Below are 18,035 nucleotides of genomic sequence, written 5' to 3' on the forward strand. Positions count from 1 at the left end.
TTCAGAGCATCCACATTGCACTAAGGAATAGCTGAGAAATGGTTAACCCCTGGTCGGAAGCATTTCTTTGGAGTCCGAGGTCAGCCCCTTCCTTCTGACGGCACCTTGGGTTTGATCTGTGCTACAGCATAAATCAAGCCTGGACAAAATCTTTGGCTCTGACGTCAAAAGGTACATTCTGGCTTGCCTGCATCCGCATGCTTAAACCTTCCCCCACAAGTACAAACACCTTTACCCAGGCATCCTGGCTCTGTGACACCTCCTAAGGGTGCCTGGACAATGTTTGGTCAGGAGGAGGCAAAAGTTTGCCAGTGAGCTGATAACCAGGTTGGACAGCAGTAGGACAGGGCTTAAGGATGCTTAGAATCACAGAATTGTTTGGGTTGGAAGTGACCTTTCAAGGCCATCCAGTCCAACCCCCCTGCAAGGAGCAGGGACATCTCCAACCACATCAGGTTGCTCAGAGCCCCGGCCAACCAGGCCTGGAATGTTTCCAGGGATGGGGCATCCACCACCTCTCTGGGTGACCTGCTCCAACCTGTTTCTGGCTCTATTGACTATTTGACATCAACAGATGTGGCTTTTGCCTCATTTCACGCACACGTGCTCAACTCTAGACGTGTGAGCCACGTGGGAGTGGTGTGGGAATGTGCTTGAAGGTAGCTATGGCCATGCATTCACGTGTATGTGCTCATTGCGCGTCTGCCATCCCCATGGGGAACCGGTTTTATACTAAAAATGTTTTTGCATTAATGTGTAAATTAAAGTACGGCTGTAATAACAGTCAAAAGGGAGCCCAAAAGAGAACAGGGAAGATTGATTATGTGCATATTTTAAGTGCTTTGTGTCTGTGAATGTTTATTTGAAAAATAAGAGTGAAAGAGAAGCACTGACACCACAAATAAAAATAACATAGGGAAATACATCTCTTATTATTAAATTATAGATTAAAATAGGAAACGTGGGGGAATATAGAAACATATATCTCTTTGTGGAGGCTTTCTGTAACAATCAGCATAAAATAACGTAGCAGTACCTGACAGCTAAATAAAGATAGGAGCTGAGGTTCCTATCTACGCATTTATCTCCTCTGATCCAGACAGGGTAAAGAGGCATAAAAGGCTCAGATAATAGCATCCTTTCTGCACACCGGCTCCCAAACGATAGGCAGATTTTATACTCGGTTACTCCACATAATGTCAACATTGTTAGAAAACAAAAGCACCATGAAGGAGTATTTTTTTCCCCTCCCTCCTTCACCTGTATTACTCCTTCTGAGCCTTTACCTTGAGGTTTCTGTATAAAACACCGTGGGGCAGATCCAAAGCTCTGCACCCTCTGGACCAGCCCCTAAAGTTGTAGGGCAGCAGGACGTGGGAAGATGGGAACAAGCAGCGATGTTCAGATGGGTGCACACAAATCACATGCACAGAAGCGGAGAAAGCACCAGCCAACTCACTTAATCCCTGTCCCTTCCCTGCTGCAAGCCGTCACAACGTCTATTGCAGTCGACAGCTATCGACCATTGCATGCCACGCCATTAACCTTTGCCACCCAACACGACAGATGATTGAGATAGCGAAGGCTTGTGTCTCTTCACAGCCCAGCAGCACGTGGGAGGTGCAAGCAGAGCACCGAACCGGGTGGTGAAGCCAATAAAGTCTTACTACAACAAAATATTCCCTGTTTGCAGTCCAACAAAGTGGACTTTATCTTGAGAGATTCTACCCCAGCCCTGTGGACCCTCTGAAGACTAGTCTGCTCTTTCCCCAATTCCCTTCATCACCAACGGTTACTCGCTGCCCCCTGAGCAGCTCTCCTGCATCCTTGACGCGTTCAAGGTGACATCACATCTAGCAAACCCAACCTGAAGGGGTTCCTGCCAATTTCCATGCTAATATCCATCTCTTTGGAAAACACAGCCCTCCTCAAAAGGTGCAGATGGCACAGGACCAAGGCCCTGGGCATTGCCTGAGAGACACACACATCACAACATCTACAACCATACTACTTTGCCATGGTGAACGTCCATATGTCCTCTTTGACATTCCTCAGCTGCTTTTACCTCCAAGGAGCAGTCCTGAAACCCACGTAAAGTTCTCACATTGCCTTTTCTCCCTGGACTTGTAGAGACTGCATTTATGGTCCCAGGAAGACGTTTCTTTGGCTCTACACAGATCTGCATCAGATACTTTACTGCTCAGCTGGGAAAAAAATAAGTAGCAGTATGAAAGGAGTCTGAATTTCTGCATCTCCTTTCACATGCACCTTTTCTGCTATGAACTTCACTATTTTTTCCCCCAGTGGGCAACACTGGGAGTTCATTCCCATTTCCACAGCTAGTTTGACATCAACCTGTGGGATGTGAACATCTTCTGAGACTTCTATCTGACTTGGCCAGGGGACTCAAAATTTATTTGGGGTGGACAGCCTGACACACATGCACAAGATTCATTTTCTCTGGAAACCACAGGCTGAAGAACAGCATAATTAGCTTGTTTACCTTTGGCTGAATCAACTCATTAATTCTTACTGGCCTGAAGGGTTTTCTCTGGGGACACCTATATTTGGCTAGTTGATGTGTTATGAGAAGAAAGAGTTCTTGGCACTTTTTTGAGGAGACAGGGAAAAATCTTGGCAGTAGCTACCTACATTTTTTTTTTTAAAAAGCTTACTTTTGAGTCCAAGCATAATGGACAGTGACGATAAGAATAATTGTCCAAGCCTGACTTGGAGCTAGTCCCTCAAGGAGGTCACATGTACAGGCCTTACCTCCATTTCCAGGGAGGATGGGGCAATGGTGCAAGGTCTGAGGGCAGATGGCATCATGTTCCGGGGGCAGGAATGGCCTGGGAGAGGTTGAGAGCAGGTCTAAGGCACTAACAGGAAGGTGGGTTTATTGAAGAGCAGGAGAAGCCACCTCATCACTCATTAAGAAGAGACATAACCCAGGGCAAGCCAAGCCTCTTGGCTGACCCAAACTCATCATCTGTCACTGAGCCACCACCCAGCTCTACCATCAAATGACCACGTCATGGTTTAGCCCCACTCAACAGCTATAACATCACACAATCTCACTCTCCCTCTCTCACTGCCCCTCCAGTTAGATGGCAAGGAGTATTGGGAAAGAAAAGAATGCAAAACTCAACGGGTTGAGACAAAAACAGTTTAAAAGAGTAACAGAGGAAAAGAAAACAGAGATGGAAAATGAAAACAGAATATACTTAAGCATGTAACTTACAGTACCATAGCTTCATGGTAGATCCTGACACTCAGCTCCCTCCTAAATAGCAGGAAACCTCCCCTCACCATCATCCCCACTTTATATCCTAAGCATGATGTCACATGGGATGGAACAGCCCTTGAGCCAATTTGGGTAACCTATCCCAGCCGTTGGCTGATTGGTAACCTATCCCAGCTGTGTGCCCCAGCCACAGGTGCCACCAGCTCCAGTTCAGGCGAAAATTAACTTTATCCCAGCCAGAACCAGGACACCATTAAGACCCTTGGTTGAGCAGCACGATCTTTCCACAATACCTTCAACATGAGCGTGGGATATAGGGGGTGCAGGGGAAGGGGAGTGTGAAAGAACTTTGGCCAGCCCTCACTTCCAAGTGTGCCAGGGGGACCCTGCACCTAGGGACACTGTTGTTGTCTCGGAGGCCACCTCACCCTTTGTTTAGCTTACGGATGCACCTAGGACCTTCAGATCCTACTCATAGATGCATCATTTAATCTTCATGCCCACAACCCACAACCCTCCTAAAAAAATTGTGTCGTCTCAAGCCTAGCCCAAATTGAAGCCCTTCCATTTCCTTTTGCAGTAAAAATGAGAAAGAAAAGTAGCCTAAACATTTTGCTCCTAATACTTGACTTAAAACTTTTTCTTTCTCTGTTTCATGCTGTTGCTCTCTCTCCTCCCCTCCCTGTCTTACAGAAGTGTGACTAATCCTCTTCCTTCCCTTGCACTGTTACCTTGAAGGTATTTATAGAGTGTGATCATGTTCTCTCCTGTGTCTTTCTTTCCTTTTCAACTCTGGATAAATCAAGCTTCCTCAGACTTCTCTCGTGTCTTATCTGATCACGAGGTCGTGCGAACTGCCATGGCAAGCCAGGAAAGGCTTTGCCTGTTGGAGAGGACACTTCAGAGCTGATACGGCTGCCGCACAGGCTCTGCAAGAAACTTCTGATGGACAGGCTCTGCGGTACGCACGTCCCCAGCCCCTCGCTGGGTCTGCGTCCGCGTGGGTTCGCGTGCTCCTGCGTGCTTTAGAAACGGGGGGATTTATCTGTTCCCGACCAAATGAGGCAGCTCTATCGTTTATTTTATATTATCTCATGTCATTGTTAGTGTTCTGCCTTCTGAGCTGGAAGCAGCACAAAGGAAGACGAATGTAGGGGGCTGAAAGAGATTAAGCTGGAACACGTTTGTCTGACAACATCTGCAGGCTGTCTGGGAAATGGACGGCGTCTGGGAGGGGAAGGGGGGGCTCTCGTGCTGTGCCTAGGTTAGTTAATTAAGGAAATGCAAGGTGCTAGGCCAAATGGCCCAGAACTGCCTCATCTGCACTATTAAACCCTCTTCCCCTCCAAAATGGAGAAATCACTTGCAAACAAACTGGGAATGGTCCTTGGCTTGTGCTACCTTCTAACTAATACACAGGACAGGGCTAGTTGTCTATGGCCAAAACCACTTCAGGGATTTTAACAGGTTTAACAATCAAATTCTCAGAGGCTCCTGGGCACTGCGTGATTTATGAGTGGCCTCTGTGACCCCTAGCAAAGCCACCAACTCCAGGTACTTCTGATCATTACTGTGACCGGAGCCATCAGGTCTGTGAAACAGTTGGAAATTTCCCATTGAATTTCTTTCTTTCTCTTTTAACTGTGGGAAAATATGTTCCATGGGAAAATTTGGGGCTTGCAAGTAGAAAAACAAAGTGCTAAATAATGTTTTAGTATTACTTTCTTCATATTTCTTTTTTTTTTTTTTGAGTTGGGTACATTGAAAGGGCAGCTCCTTGACTGCTCCCTCTACCATCAGCTACTTTCTTGGAGGAGAAGAAATCTTGGTGGCTTAGGTGGGGGTCATCCTATTGATCTTAAAGCAAAATCAAGGAAAGGTCTAAAATTGTCACCTTGATTCGCTTCATAGTCCTTGGATCTGATCTTTAGAAAGGGTAAACGACCCTCTGGACCTGTCAGCCTCTCTCCCCTGATTTCAGCGAAAAGTTCAGAAGACCAGGTGAAAACCAGGTGGGATGAAGCCCATCTCCTGCAGCCTGCTGGGGCCATCCCTGTCGGGTGCATGGGTAGGGGACAAGAGAGAAACAAGGTCCATTTCTCTTCCTGCGCGGTGTCCCTCCAGCATGACCAATTTCTGTTTTCTTGATAAAAGCAGGTAAAACAGAACAGGGACATCTGAGGCTTTAGTCCTTCTTTTTCTTCCCCTGTAATTATCCTCAATAAGCATTTTATTTCCCACTCGCTATCTTTTAGGCAATTTTTACCATTCCTGATTTGTCACTGTTGTTCAGAAGCCAAATTGTACCAAAATCCCAGTATTTTTCTGGGAGAATGAGTTTCTCTTTTCCAGCCTGCCCTTCTATCAGAGGCTTTTATTCTTTTTTGTTTGTTTGTTTGTTTGTTTGTTTTTTTGTGCCCCACGGCTGCTCCTGTCTCTGCGGCACGACGCTGACTTCAGCCCCTTCTCTTTAGCAGTGCACATCACTAATCCCAGCACAAAGCAACGTCACCGGTCCCCGTGTAGGGGATACGGGAAGATTTTCAGAGCAGATAAGTCAGCTACTGCACTTAAACTCAGTTCCTGCCCAAGTACCAAAACAAGAGCTCAGCATGTTGTGTGCACAACAGGTGCTGCTAAAATTCACGTTATTCCTGATACGCTGATAAGAAATTTTGATCCCAGCTTGCAGTTAGCTGCTTCACACGAGCGCAAATATCCCAGGTCAAAAGCTGCACTGTCACCTGCTTCTGCCTCACAATAATTCCCCTGTGCCAAAAATATCCTTATTTTACAGCACGATGCAACGAGTTTCTGTCATTTTCCAAAACCTGAGAGACATACAGAAACAGATGCCGTAATTCCTCATCCCGTGAGACAGCATTTCACCTGCAGATTAGACAATTTACAGGGAGTTTTGCTGATTTCTTTTTGTTATTTGGGGTTTTTTTGTTCGTTTGTTCGTTAGTTTGGTTTTTGCTCCAGCACTTACAATTAAAATTAATATTTATTGGGAATGCAATAGCGTGTAACGAACTCAACAGGAGATCTGGACCCCCCTCGAGTTGGGTACTTAATTACTAGCAGGCTTTCCAGCACACATTAAGGATTGGCCTGGCCGGGTCTGTAGGGAGGAAGAACGAAGCAATATCAGGAGAATGAGATAAATTTCCTCACATTAGTCCCAGGAGGGTGGTGACTCTGATCTGCTTTACCCAGCAAGTATGCCTCCACGCTCCACGCTGATGGATGGGTCTCAGAGCTGTCGCTTCACATGCGTTTTGCATGCAGCGACTCACACCACCTTTCACAGAGGGAATCCAACCCTTAAGGCTTCCCCAGCTCCAGAATGGCTTTCAGACCTTTCTAACCCTACACTTTCCTCCTCTCAGCTCCTGGGTTCCCTGTTAAGGTTCATCTGCATCTTCTGTGCAACCTCTCAGGAGCCCTTTCTCCTCCGCTTCCCACCTCCAGACCTGAATCAGCTCAGGACCTTCTCCAGCATTCCCTTCCCACACCTTCTGCTCCTGATGGAGAAGTCTCGTGTTGCAAGTCTAATGCAATTCCTGATCTTTTTCCCTGAAACAGCAGGAGAGCTCCACAAGCCTGGATCCTAGAGGAGTTTCCTCACCTGGATCTCAGGAGTTTCCTTAATTTTTCCTTAATTTTCTTTTAATTTTCCTTTTAGCATCCTAAATCATCACAGAAAGGAGTTGAGCTTTCCAGCCAAATAGGGAAAAGAAGGATATTCCTCCTCCCTCTGCCTCATTCCAGGTGGAGAAAAACTCCTTCAGGTTGAATTTATTTACAGGCTGTGAGCATCGTGACCCCCTGAGCGCTTTTTCCCACACGGGAAGGAAAGCTCAGCTGAGACGGCTCTGCCTGTGCCCTCTCTCCAAAAGATGATGCGGCTGTGATGGGCAGAGCAAGGCGTGCAGTTTGTCTCTCAAGCATCCTTGCTGGGTTGTGTTCTTTTAGCAAAAGGAAGGAGCAAAACAAACAGATTGGAAGGGACAGGGGGGAAAGAAAAAAAAAAAGACCTACCGTGAAATTGCTATAACTCGTGTCGAATCCGGGGCGTAAATCAACCAACCCTTGCAAGGAGGAGTGTAATTCCTCACCGCGCAGAGGAAACACTTAAGCAAACTCAGCCTTGTCTGGGGCTTTACACAAACAGGTCAAACGGCTTTGATTCATTCCAAGTCCTGTCTAATAATTCAGCACGCCGGTTTGCTGTCCTCTGCATTAGGAGATGGCAAACGCATCGTCCTAACCCGCGGCTTTTCTTACGGAAGATTTGGTGCGCACGGATTTATGTCACCCCGTGCCTTGTGACAACTTTTTAAGGTGCCTTCTGCTGCACGTAGCCATCATCAAAGGCAAACACAGACAGCAACCAAGGAAAAAAACCCGCCGTGCTACGGGAGACATCTGCTACCTATTTCCAGATTGCAGGTAACCGAGTCAGCTGTAGAATATCTGAGAGATGTTCCTGCGAAGGCTGTCACAGGGTGATGAGTTTTTCTTCACATGCATGAAAGTTAAAACCTCAGAAAAAAATACCTAGCCTGTTATTAAGCCTTGTTTATCCAAAGTCACAGAGACAGGTAGCTCTGAGAAGAAATGAGTTTCCTTCTTGCTTTTCTCTCCGAGGCAAGTCTCTTAAGTTGGCTGCAAGTGAAACGATTGCATCTACGGCCAATGCGTGGGGACCCAGTTTGTGGGTCCTGGACACCAGAGTGATGGGATGTGCAATGAGCAGAAAGAAAAGGCGAATTATAATAATGATGGAGCTGGTAATTATGGAGGGTTCAGTAGAGGCAGCAGGAGTGAAAAAAAAAAAAAAAAAACCAAACCAAAGTATTCAATAAAGGCTGCCACAGTGAAAGAAAATGAATTGAGAAATTCAAAACCCATTATGATTGATTTGACCGTTTGTGTAAAACTCTCACAGACAGGACCACATGAACCCTGTACAAGCGGCGACCCAGACACCAAGTTTGCTCCACAAAATTCCCAGCCATCACCCAAGCCATCCCTTCCCATGAGGCTGCAGTTGCCCTGTGCTTCCTCAGCTCTGATTAATGGAGGATGATGGGAATTCCCAGGTGGCTGCCGCAGAGGCACCAGCCAGCCCCGTTTGATGCAAAGCCTGATTATTTTGTAGAGATTGTGTTCAAGTCGCCCTCCCTGAAGCCACTCTGGAGCTCTCACAAGACCTGTCCCGAGCATTTGCTGGGTCCAGTTCAACCCCAAGCCTCCAGAGACCTCAAACCACGCAGGCAGGAACTCCCAACAGCGCTTCCGTTGCTGCCTACCTGAAGAGCCCAGCGCTTCCCACAAACATCTCCGCTTCTGGTGAGCTGTGCAGCCGTTAGCGGCTGAACTCCCCCAAGGCGGAAGAGACCTGCAACACGTGCACACAACGCCTCCTGCGCGGCACTCAGCGGCACGGGCCGCTTGCCGTTAAAGACCTGCAGCTCAGAGAGAAACATTATCGTTGAGTCTTGACTTGAATTATGTGTACGAGGAACAGGAAGAGGGGAGGAAAGCAAAACCCAGCAGTTTCTCGGGTCTTAACTCATAGTCCTTTAGCATCTGGACCTGTTTAAAATCCCATCACAAAGTGGATGGCCACCCCCTTGGGGGCAAAAAATAGATGGTGATGTATGAAAGATGAGCAATTTGATCCTGCTTTGGGAAGAATCACCAGAAAACCTGTCCCATTCCTTTCTCCTCAATAAAATGGACCCGTGAACGTGAAACCAGCTGCCTGCTGTCAAAACGACCCCCCCATCCCACATGTCAGTGGCAGCGTGGGGAGCGCTGCTAGTAACTCTGTCAAAGCGCTCGGTGAGAGCAGGTATCGCGGACAGGGTTTTCCAGTTGGATTCAATAAATCAAAACCACAGCACAACTATTTTTACTGCATCTTTCATGCAAACTGCTTCCCAGATGGCTTTGGACAGAAAGAAGAACGTGTGCGCTGAGGAGCTGCCTGTGGAGGAAGAAGAGGGATTTGCATGAAGCGGGGGCAGAAGAGATGAGACTCAGGAGTGGTAGGACATGACTAACATACTTTTGAGCTGGGGGATGTAGATCTAGTCCAGTGAGATACAGGGAAACACTTTTTCCCCGTGAAGACAGTCAAGCAGTGGACCAGGGGCCCAGAGAGGTTCATTCAGTCTCCATCTCGAGGGGTCGTTCATTCCTTCAACCCACCTGCCCCTGACAGATAAATCCCAGTCCCTCCAACAGCTCCAGTGAGATGGACCAGCAAGCGCAAGAGACGACCAGGCTCTGAGGACACATGGGAGGTCTGTTCAGGCCCTGCACCTTGCGCTGTTGCCTTTCCCAGCGGCAGGGAAGGACCCCCACAGCAGATCTGTACCTGGGCTTCTTACCAGCTCGGCTTCTCTAAGGTGCAGGGAGATGCATGGAAATATTTATGAAGAGAACAACCTTTCCTAACACCCGCCAAGCGCACTGCAACTCAGCAGCAGCCAGCTGTGGCATCACTTCTTATTAGACCGAGATCTATGTGACCTTAGAAGGCACCTGTCCTTCCTGTACTTCCTGTGGCAGTCCCAGGATCTCCTTACCCAGGAAGAATAGTGGCTTCCCCTTCTGGAAATCCTTCCTGCTTTCCATAAAACAGTCCCGAGTCCTTGTCCTCCATCACCTTGATAGCCACAATCCCCTCCTGTACACATCTCTACACAGTCACACCAAACTTTATTTTCCTCCTTGTCCATCTCCAAGACCAAAAGCCCATCCATGGCTCTGCTTCATAGAATCACAGAATCTTTAAGGTTGGAAGAGACCTCCAAGATCATAAAGTCCAACCCTCAACCCAACACCACCATGTCTACTAAACCATGGCCTGAAGTGCCACGTCTACGCATTCTTTGAACACCTCCAGGGATGGGGACTCCACCACTTCCCTGGGCAGCCTGTTCCAGTGCCTGATCACTTTTTCAGTGAAGAAGTGTTTCCTAATATCCAACCTAAACCTCCCCTGCCACAACTTGAGGCCATTTCCTCTCGTCCTATCACCAGTTACTTGGGAGAACAGACCAACACCCATCCACCTCATCAAACTCATTCTCTCAACCCCGATTTTCCACTCTGATCTCACCAGCCCCAGTAGGCCCATATTTGAACCTTTAAAGCTCTGATGGCCGAAAGAGATGAAGACAGTCTACGTGGGGTGGTGGAAATGTCTTCCCAGACTTCCACAGCTGCCACTGCCAGTCCGTTCAGGCTTGAAGTCCACTGCCAGGAGGTGTTACCAGAGGGAGTTTTGACAGATGCGTTTGAAAAAAGGGAAATGTACCGAACTGAAGATTGACAGGAACAAGCTTTTCATAGTTTTATTCCTTTTTATATTTTTTTTTTCAGTGAAATGTGTCCTTCAAAAATTGTTTTAGCAGGAGAACTTGCTTTGAATTTGTTCTCTTCCAATTTTAGGTAGAGAAGAAAGAGGTCATTTTATTTTTCTGTTAAGGAAGCAAAAGGAATATAAAGTTCACTGGAGGGAAAAAGAAATCATGGATATCTTGGTAGCAGAGTATTTTTATAAAAGGTAGCAAACTTTAGTGACATTAAAAGTCATGTTTAAAAATGACCAAGTGGAAAGTCATAAAAATGAACAAGTCTTGTGTGAAAATGATGAAGGGAATTTCAGGCACAATAGAAGTCATCTGTGAAAATTGCCAGGAGAGCAGAGAAGATATTTCTGCCTCTGAAAGCAAAATAAAATGCTATTCATAGTAATTAATACTAATTATTAGACTTAACTAGTACGAATTTTTACCCAGCAGTAATTACTGTTTCAGGCTCCAGAGCTCTGGCAAAAATACTTTCTGGGTGTGGTGAGATCTTTGCGGAGGAATTTCCACAGCGTCTGAGGGAGAAGTTTTATTTCTCCTCCACACCAATACCAAGAGACATAAATATCGCGTTCTTACTGATGCAAATAACGGATTGCTCCTGTCAGAACTGACAAAGGCGCTAATTTAAGGAGCATTTTCCTCTCCCGTACACACAGACGCATTTTTGAAAGAGATTTTTGCTCTCCCCCCTGGGATCTGCATTCCCAAACCAGGTGAAAATCCGCCTGACGGTCTCTTGTGTTTGATTGCATCTGTGAAGAGCCGGTGGGAAACATATGCCAGAAATTATGCTAACGACTAAGCGCAGTCAAACTTGCCAGGTAAATGTGGCAGTTGTCTGCAGAAAACAGCCCAGATGCCATTTTTGGGATCCTGCCCTCCGTCGCAATGGTCCAGACATGACTCTTGGTCCCACGGGTGCTTCACAGCAAACTCCTACTTTCAGCTCTAGCCCAAATTTTCATTCTTGTTCTTTAATCATTATTTTCCTAGCGCAGGGACTGATGTGTCCCCTGAAAGCTGCACAAGGGATGGGTGATGCTTTGGGGGCTGGTTACAGGTGTAACCCATTGTCCTTGTAAAATTAATTGCATTCTTTATATTTAATTGTACTGGTGCTTTCTCGAGCATTGAATTCCCATAAAGGAATTTCTAGCCAATGCCACGGGTGCAAGCAAATACAAGGGGACACTGAGGCAGCAATGAACTTCCCCAAAGCCCTGTCCTCAGCTGTGTGCTCCTGTTCTGTCCTTGCCTCTGGCACTGGTGTTCATGTGGCTGGTGGTGGGACAGAGCAGGGAGCTGATCTGGCTGAAAAAAATGGTTGAGGGGAAAAAAAAATAAATTTTATTGTGCTACATCAGTCACCTTGTTTGGGTCACGCTGCGTGCCTGTGGCACCAGGGAACTGGGCGTGAAGCGACAACAGGAGATCTCCATCCGAGCTGGATGACGGTGACGCTGCCTAATCCCACCTCAGAAAGCCATCATTTCTCCAAGCCTTGCCTCCTCCACCCAGGATCATCCCAAAAATGGCAGAGGACACACACACGCAAAAAGCAAGGCGCTCACACTGCAGCCCGCGTGGTTTGCGGCCAGCGTGGATGAAGCTAGGAATTGCCGTTGCAGACGCCGCCGTCTCCAGCCCAGCACCCCTGATTGCCCACAAGGGATCTCCCCAGGCACCTCTAAACGAGGAGCCCTCATCTATCCGTGACACAAACACCTAGAAAATATCTGGAAAGCAGGCTGAGGGCATTGGATGGCATCTGCTGGGATGGCAATGAGCCTGCGGGGGTCAAACGCAACTTCAGAGATGAAAAGGTCCTTCTGGAGACCCCGAGATTGGAAGGCCAGAAGGTGAATACTAGCTGATGGCTTTGCTCTGGGTTGGGCCAGAGGCGACAAGCGTACCCTTAACACCTGCCCGCTATTCCCAGTTGCATTGCTGACGACGGAGAGCCGGCCATTTGCTCTTTTCTTTAGGTCTACTTTCTCTAGAGCCAATCAATCAGTCCACCACCAGGCAGTCAATCAGGCAGTCAATCAGTGAGTCAGTCAATCCGAACCGCTTGGATAAACAGATCCTGCAGGGACCTGGGCTCCCACCCAGAGGCCCCGTGAGCCTCGCAAAGAAAAATCTCCAGCTCCCAGGGCAGCTGAGACCTTCCCCAGCCCAGGGCACAACTCCAGCCCTTGCGAGGCAGCAGCCATCCCAACCTGGGGCATGTCCAGACCCCGGTGCTCCTCCAAACCAAGGAGAGCAAAGCACTCCTTGGCTGGAGATGGCCCCTCTTGAGGGGTCAAAATCCCCCCCCTCACAACCCTTTGGGAGTCAGAAGAGTTGCTGCTGCTGACATCTAGTGACAGGGAGAGCCGGCAAGAGGAGTTACCTGACAAAACCTTCCCCACCGAGGGAAAAACCTACTCGGGGGTCTTCCCTGGGAGGTGGGCTCACAAGCAGGGATGCTCGGGGTGCGGAGGAGGCAGTGCCGGGCTGGGATGTCCCAGCCGCTTACATACATCCCAAGATCTTTTCCTCCCGAAGAGGACCGGCGCATCCTACAGCCTTCTGGGCTGTTTCAGCACTGACTTAATCTTGGGTTTGCTGTCTCAAAGCACATGGAAGGGGGAAAAAAAAAATTAAAAATCCTAAGGGGAGCTGGCGGGCTGGCATCCAGGCAAAGGCAGGGAGCGAGGCGGCTCCCAGCCGTGGTTGCCCGCTGCCCGGTGCTGCTAGCCCACCCGGGCTGCTTCCTAGGGACGCGGGAGAGCCCGCTCCGAGCTGAGGAGGAGGAGGATGCGAGGGGGATATGCTGGCAGCACGGGTGCTGCAGATGACATCCCCAAGGATATGGGCAGCATCCTACGGGGAACAGCATCTCCTGACCGCGACAGTGGACGAGGGGCTCCCGGAGGCATGGGGTCCTTAGCCCCCGGTGCAAAAAAAAAAAAAAAAAAAAAAAAGAAGCCTGGAGGACAGCTTCATTTTGGGGAGGGGTGAGAGGAAATCTGCAGCGGGAAGCCCCGCACACAACACGCGGGCTGGGGTCAGGACGCTGCAGCGGAGCCGGAGGCTGCCAGCCCGCGCCCACCGACCCCAAAATCCAGACATTTTCCCGTTTCACCATCACCGTGGGGCTGCAAAAGATCTGCCTCATCTCCTCACCCTTCCCAAACACATCCCCCCACCTCCACTCTTCAAACACATCGCTCCGAGCTCCTCTTCTCCAGCAAGAAGTGCTTTAATTTAGGGGAGATTTAGCCATTTCCGCGGGCAATGGGACCATCCGGAGTGGCAGCAGGAGAAGATCCCATTCCAGTGGAGAGGAGACAGCAGAAAGCAGGGTGATGCCACCCCAGGGCTTTGCCACTGCTCCTGGGATGCTGAGGTGGGGGCGACCTCGCGTACCCGGGGGTGGCCGAAATGCCCCCACGAGTGAACCCCAGTAGAAAGTTGTCGTGTGTGAGTGCGTGCGTGTCCCCCCACCCCTCCTCCCACCTCTCCCCCCGCCTTACTCACCCAGCAGGACCAGCGTGCAGAAGTAGAGGATGCCCCTCATCCTACCGCTCGGCACGGCTCGGATCACACCGACACGGCACGGCGCGGCCCCGCGCAGGCGGGACCGGAGGATGCGCGGAGGTTGGGCAGGGGCGGGAGGCGGCCCCGCCGCCCCGGCCCGGCCCCCCCGCCCCCCAACCCCCCCCTCCGGGCCCAGAGCTCGCACGGCTCCGGCTCAGCCCCGCTCCGGGGCCCGGCTCATGCCCGCAGCCGGGCCGGGCAGTGCGGGCTCCCGCCGGCCGCTCTGCGCCCCATCCCTCCGGGGAGCTGCGGAGCGGGCGCTTCCTCGCTTTTTTTTTTTTCCCCCTCTCTCTTTTTTTTTTAAATTCCCTTTTATCCTTCCTACCCCCCCCCTTATTCCTCCCTCCTCCCCCTTTTTCCTCCCTCCCCTTTTTTTTTTCCTTTTTCTTCTGCCCTTTTTTCCTTTCCCCCCTTTTTCCTTCCCCCTCCTTTCTCCCTTTTTTCTTTATTTCCTCCTTTTTTACTCCTTTTTAAATCTTTTTTTCCCTTTTTCTCCCTTTATTCCTTTTTCCTTTTTTCTTTCCCTCTCTTTTTTCCTTTTCCCCACCCCTTTTTTCCCTCTTCCTCTTTTTTCTTTCCCCCCTTCCCCCCTCTTTTTCCTTTTTTATTTTTTTCCCTTTCTCTCCTTTTTTTTTCCTTTTTCCCCCGCTCCTTTTTCTTCTCTTTCTCTTTTTTTCCTTTTCTCCTTCCTTTCTCCCTCTTTCCCTCTGTTTTCTTTATTCCAGTTTCCCTTTCCCTACCTTTTCTTTGCCTTTTTTTTCCCTCTAGTCTCCCTCTCTCCTTTTTTTTCTCTTTTTTTTCCCCTCCCTTTTTTATTTTTCCTCTTTTTTTTCCTCCCTCCTCTTTCAGCAGCAAACTTCTGTCTGCGAGGCGCAGGGTCCCCCGTGCCCTCGCCGCCTTCCCCGCGCTGCCTCCGCCGTCACCCCCCCACTCCCCCTGCGTATCTCCGCGGCCGCGGCCCTGCGGGGAGGGGCTTGGAGGCACGGCCCCGCTCCTCCCCGCCTCCTCCGCCCCGCATCCCTGTTCCTGGGCAAGGAGGGGGCTCTCCTTGAACCTGGAACAGCTTATGGATCTGTGTCGTGGGGGAGCCTCAAGCACCCCGGGCCACGGCCCCTTTCACCCTCTCCAGCCCCAGGACGTCTGCCCTCCTGGAGGGTCCCGGCATCCCGCACACCCTCATCTCTTTGCCCTGAGACTGGGCACTGGCTCAGGGTGCCAGCCCCAGCCCCATCCTGTATCCTGGCCTTGGGATCTGTATCCTGGCCTTGACTCTTCGCTAGGAGAGACACAGCCCTAAAGTCTGTGCCACAACCTACCACCCCTCCCGACCATGATATCTTCCGTTCATCCCCCTGCAGCATGACCACGCTCCAAATCTCCTCCAAAAACCCCACATCTGTAAACTCAGGCTGTGTGCTCCCACAACCTTCCACCCAGGTCCCCACACCTCCTTCCCCGTGCTGCACTGAGCCCATCCAGGCCCTGCAAGAGGTTCCCCATCACCATCCCCTGGTGCTTGTCGCACCCCCCAGCCTCCCCTACCTTTAATCCCCACGTCCCAGCACGTGACCCTCTTTCAGGAAACCAAGCAGCAGAGCCTGGCTCCTAAAGCCACCTCTTAATCTTGGTGATGATGAGTGAGCGTCATTTTCCACTGCTTCCATTTCATGCATGGAGTATCTGAGACACAGAACGTGGACTGATGTCTTCAGGTTCACCCGGTAATTAACTGACTGACAGAATAAGAAGCCTCATTCCCCAGTCAGTCCCCTGTAAACATGGTCACCTCTGTTCCTCCTCTTAATGCAGGCTTGCCCTTTCAAGTTTTGTTGTTTGGGTTTTTTTTTTCACTTTGCTTCTCTCTTCTCTTCTCCTCCTCTTCTCCCTTCTTTTTTCTTCTTCTCTTTTTCCTCCTCTCCTCATCCTTCCTTCCCTGTCTCTCTTCCTAACACAGAGGCTCTGATGATTGAGAGAAGCACCCGGGCACTTTTTTTCCACGCTGCAAGCTCAGGCAATGCGTTTGAACATTTGCAGCGAGAGCTCTTCTCGACTGCTGGGTCAGGTATTTTGGCTAAACAGGTATTTAAACGCTCCGGGAAGGGTTTTTCGCTGGAGCTGTTCAGGGTTCTTAACTCGCGTTGCCTCGTGGCATCACCTCATTAATCCTCCAGCAAGTTCTTCTAGAAAACCAGAGGAATTGCACTTTTTTTTTAATTTTATTTTTCATGAGAAAAACAGAGAAGGGAAATAATTCACACAGCCATTTGTAGGAGTGATATATAAACCATAATAAACTTGAGAAAATACTTATTTTTCTTTTCTTTCCTTTTCTCTTCTTTCCTTTTCCTTTCCATTTTCTTTTATCTCTTCTCTTTTTTTTTTTTTCTTCCCTTGGCAAATCAAAAGGAAAGTCAGATTCCCTGGCTTTCCTCTCCTTTCAAAGTTTCTAACATGTTCCAGCCTGGAGCTGTTCATTTACCAAATTTTTAAGTCAAGTCCTCCGTAAGACTTGGAAAGTTGTAAATTAATCAATGTCTTTAATAACTCCATTTCACATCCGAAATGAGCATTTCCTGAGCTACTCAGTGGGGACAAAGAAAGTGTTAATAAAACCTTACTTGGAGTAAAAAAAGCATTACTCTTGAGCTGGGCTTTTTTTTTTTACTTCTTAAAGAAGAGTATGATTGTGTTTAAGCAAATTTCAAAATGAAATTGTAATGAGATGCAATTGAAACAGCTAGCTGGGAAACTGGGGGAATGATTGGATTTTTCTACTTACTATTATTTTTAATTATTTTGCAGATTCTTTTTAGTGTTCTATTTTTTGAAGTAGATAGCTGCCCAAGAAAAATAATATCACTGGAACATATGTGAGATTTGTGGGTTTTTTAACAAATTTTTAAAAATTACTTTCCTTGGAAAGCATCTTCCCTCCCTTCAGGAATGAGATAATCCGATGTCCTTGGACCAAAGGAGGTGACCTGAGCCCCACCACCCCATTAAAGAAGGTGCCCCACCTCACTCAAGGGTGCTGAGAGCAGGGACGTGGGGACTTCCTTTCCCTGGCACTGTGTCTCATCCCCTTGTTGAGCTCTGAGCTGTAGGAAAATCTTCCTTTTTGGTCAAATGAAGGAAGCTGCATCAACCTCCTCCATCTGCACAGCCAGAGCTGGAGGAGGCAATGCCCAGGCAGCCTTGCTGTCCCCTCTTGGGCTAAGGACAGGCTACAACCTCCCCCTCTAGACAAGGGGAAGCTGTCAAGGAATCAGTGCTATGAAAGCAACATTTCTTCCCAAGTTTGAAGGAAAAAAAAAATAGCAGGGGTTTCAGGAACAGGGAAAGTCCAGGCATAGACAACCCCCACTGTTCATCCCAACAGGGAGCCATTTCCTGCATTTTCCGTCATTTCTTTTGTGCAGAGGGGGGACTGACACACTGGGAAAAGCCACCCAGAAGAGGCATGCTGCAAATACTCTGAAGAGAGAGGGATCATTGTTCCTTGCTCCCTTATTTATCGGATCCGGGCTTTCTCCTAATCGCTGGGTGGATGCTGAGATGAATAGTGTTAAGTAAAAAACACTCCTTCCACCCACATACACACACCCCTCCTAAAATTACCTGCTACCTTTCCTTACAAATGAATCAAGGTATTGATGAGTCAGGTAAAATAAATAAATAAATAAATAAAAAATAAAAAAAATCCCAGTGTTGCCCATGTTAGATCAGAAAAGCTGCTCCCCAGAGCTCCAGACAACAGATTCAGCAAAGCCAATGAAAGAAAGAATTGTTTGGGCAGGTCCATGGAGAAATCACAG

At 48.7% G+C, this 18,035-nt stretch overlaps 1 protein-coding gene across 1 annotated transcript in view; it reads right to left on the reverse strand.

The window, feature by feature from the left end:
* GFRA4 (GDNF family receptor alpha 4) overlaps positions 1-14,303 on the reverse strand; it is a 71,588-nt gene extending 57,285 nt beyond the window's left edge. Inside the window, exon 1 of the mRNA XM_086747575.1 lies at positions 14,161-14,303. Within this exon, the coding sequence (XP_086603701.1) occupies positions 14,161-14,200 (40 nt within the window). The 5' untranslated portion in view covers positions 14,201-14,303. The remainder of the gene's footprint in view (positions 1-14,160) is intronic.
* Between the last annotated feature and the right edge of the window lie 3,732 nt (positions 14,304-18,035).

The sequence above is a fragment of the Chlamydotis macqueenii genome, chromosome 4, assembly GCF_036417535.1.
Source record: "Chlamydotis macqueenii isolate bChlMac1 chromosome 4, bChlMac1.mat, whole genome shotgun sequence".
Taxonomy (NCBI): domain Eukaryota; kingdom Metazoa; phylum Chordata; class Aves; order Otidiformes; family Otididae; genus Chlamydotis; species Chlamydotis macqueenii.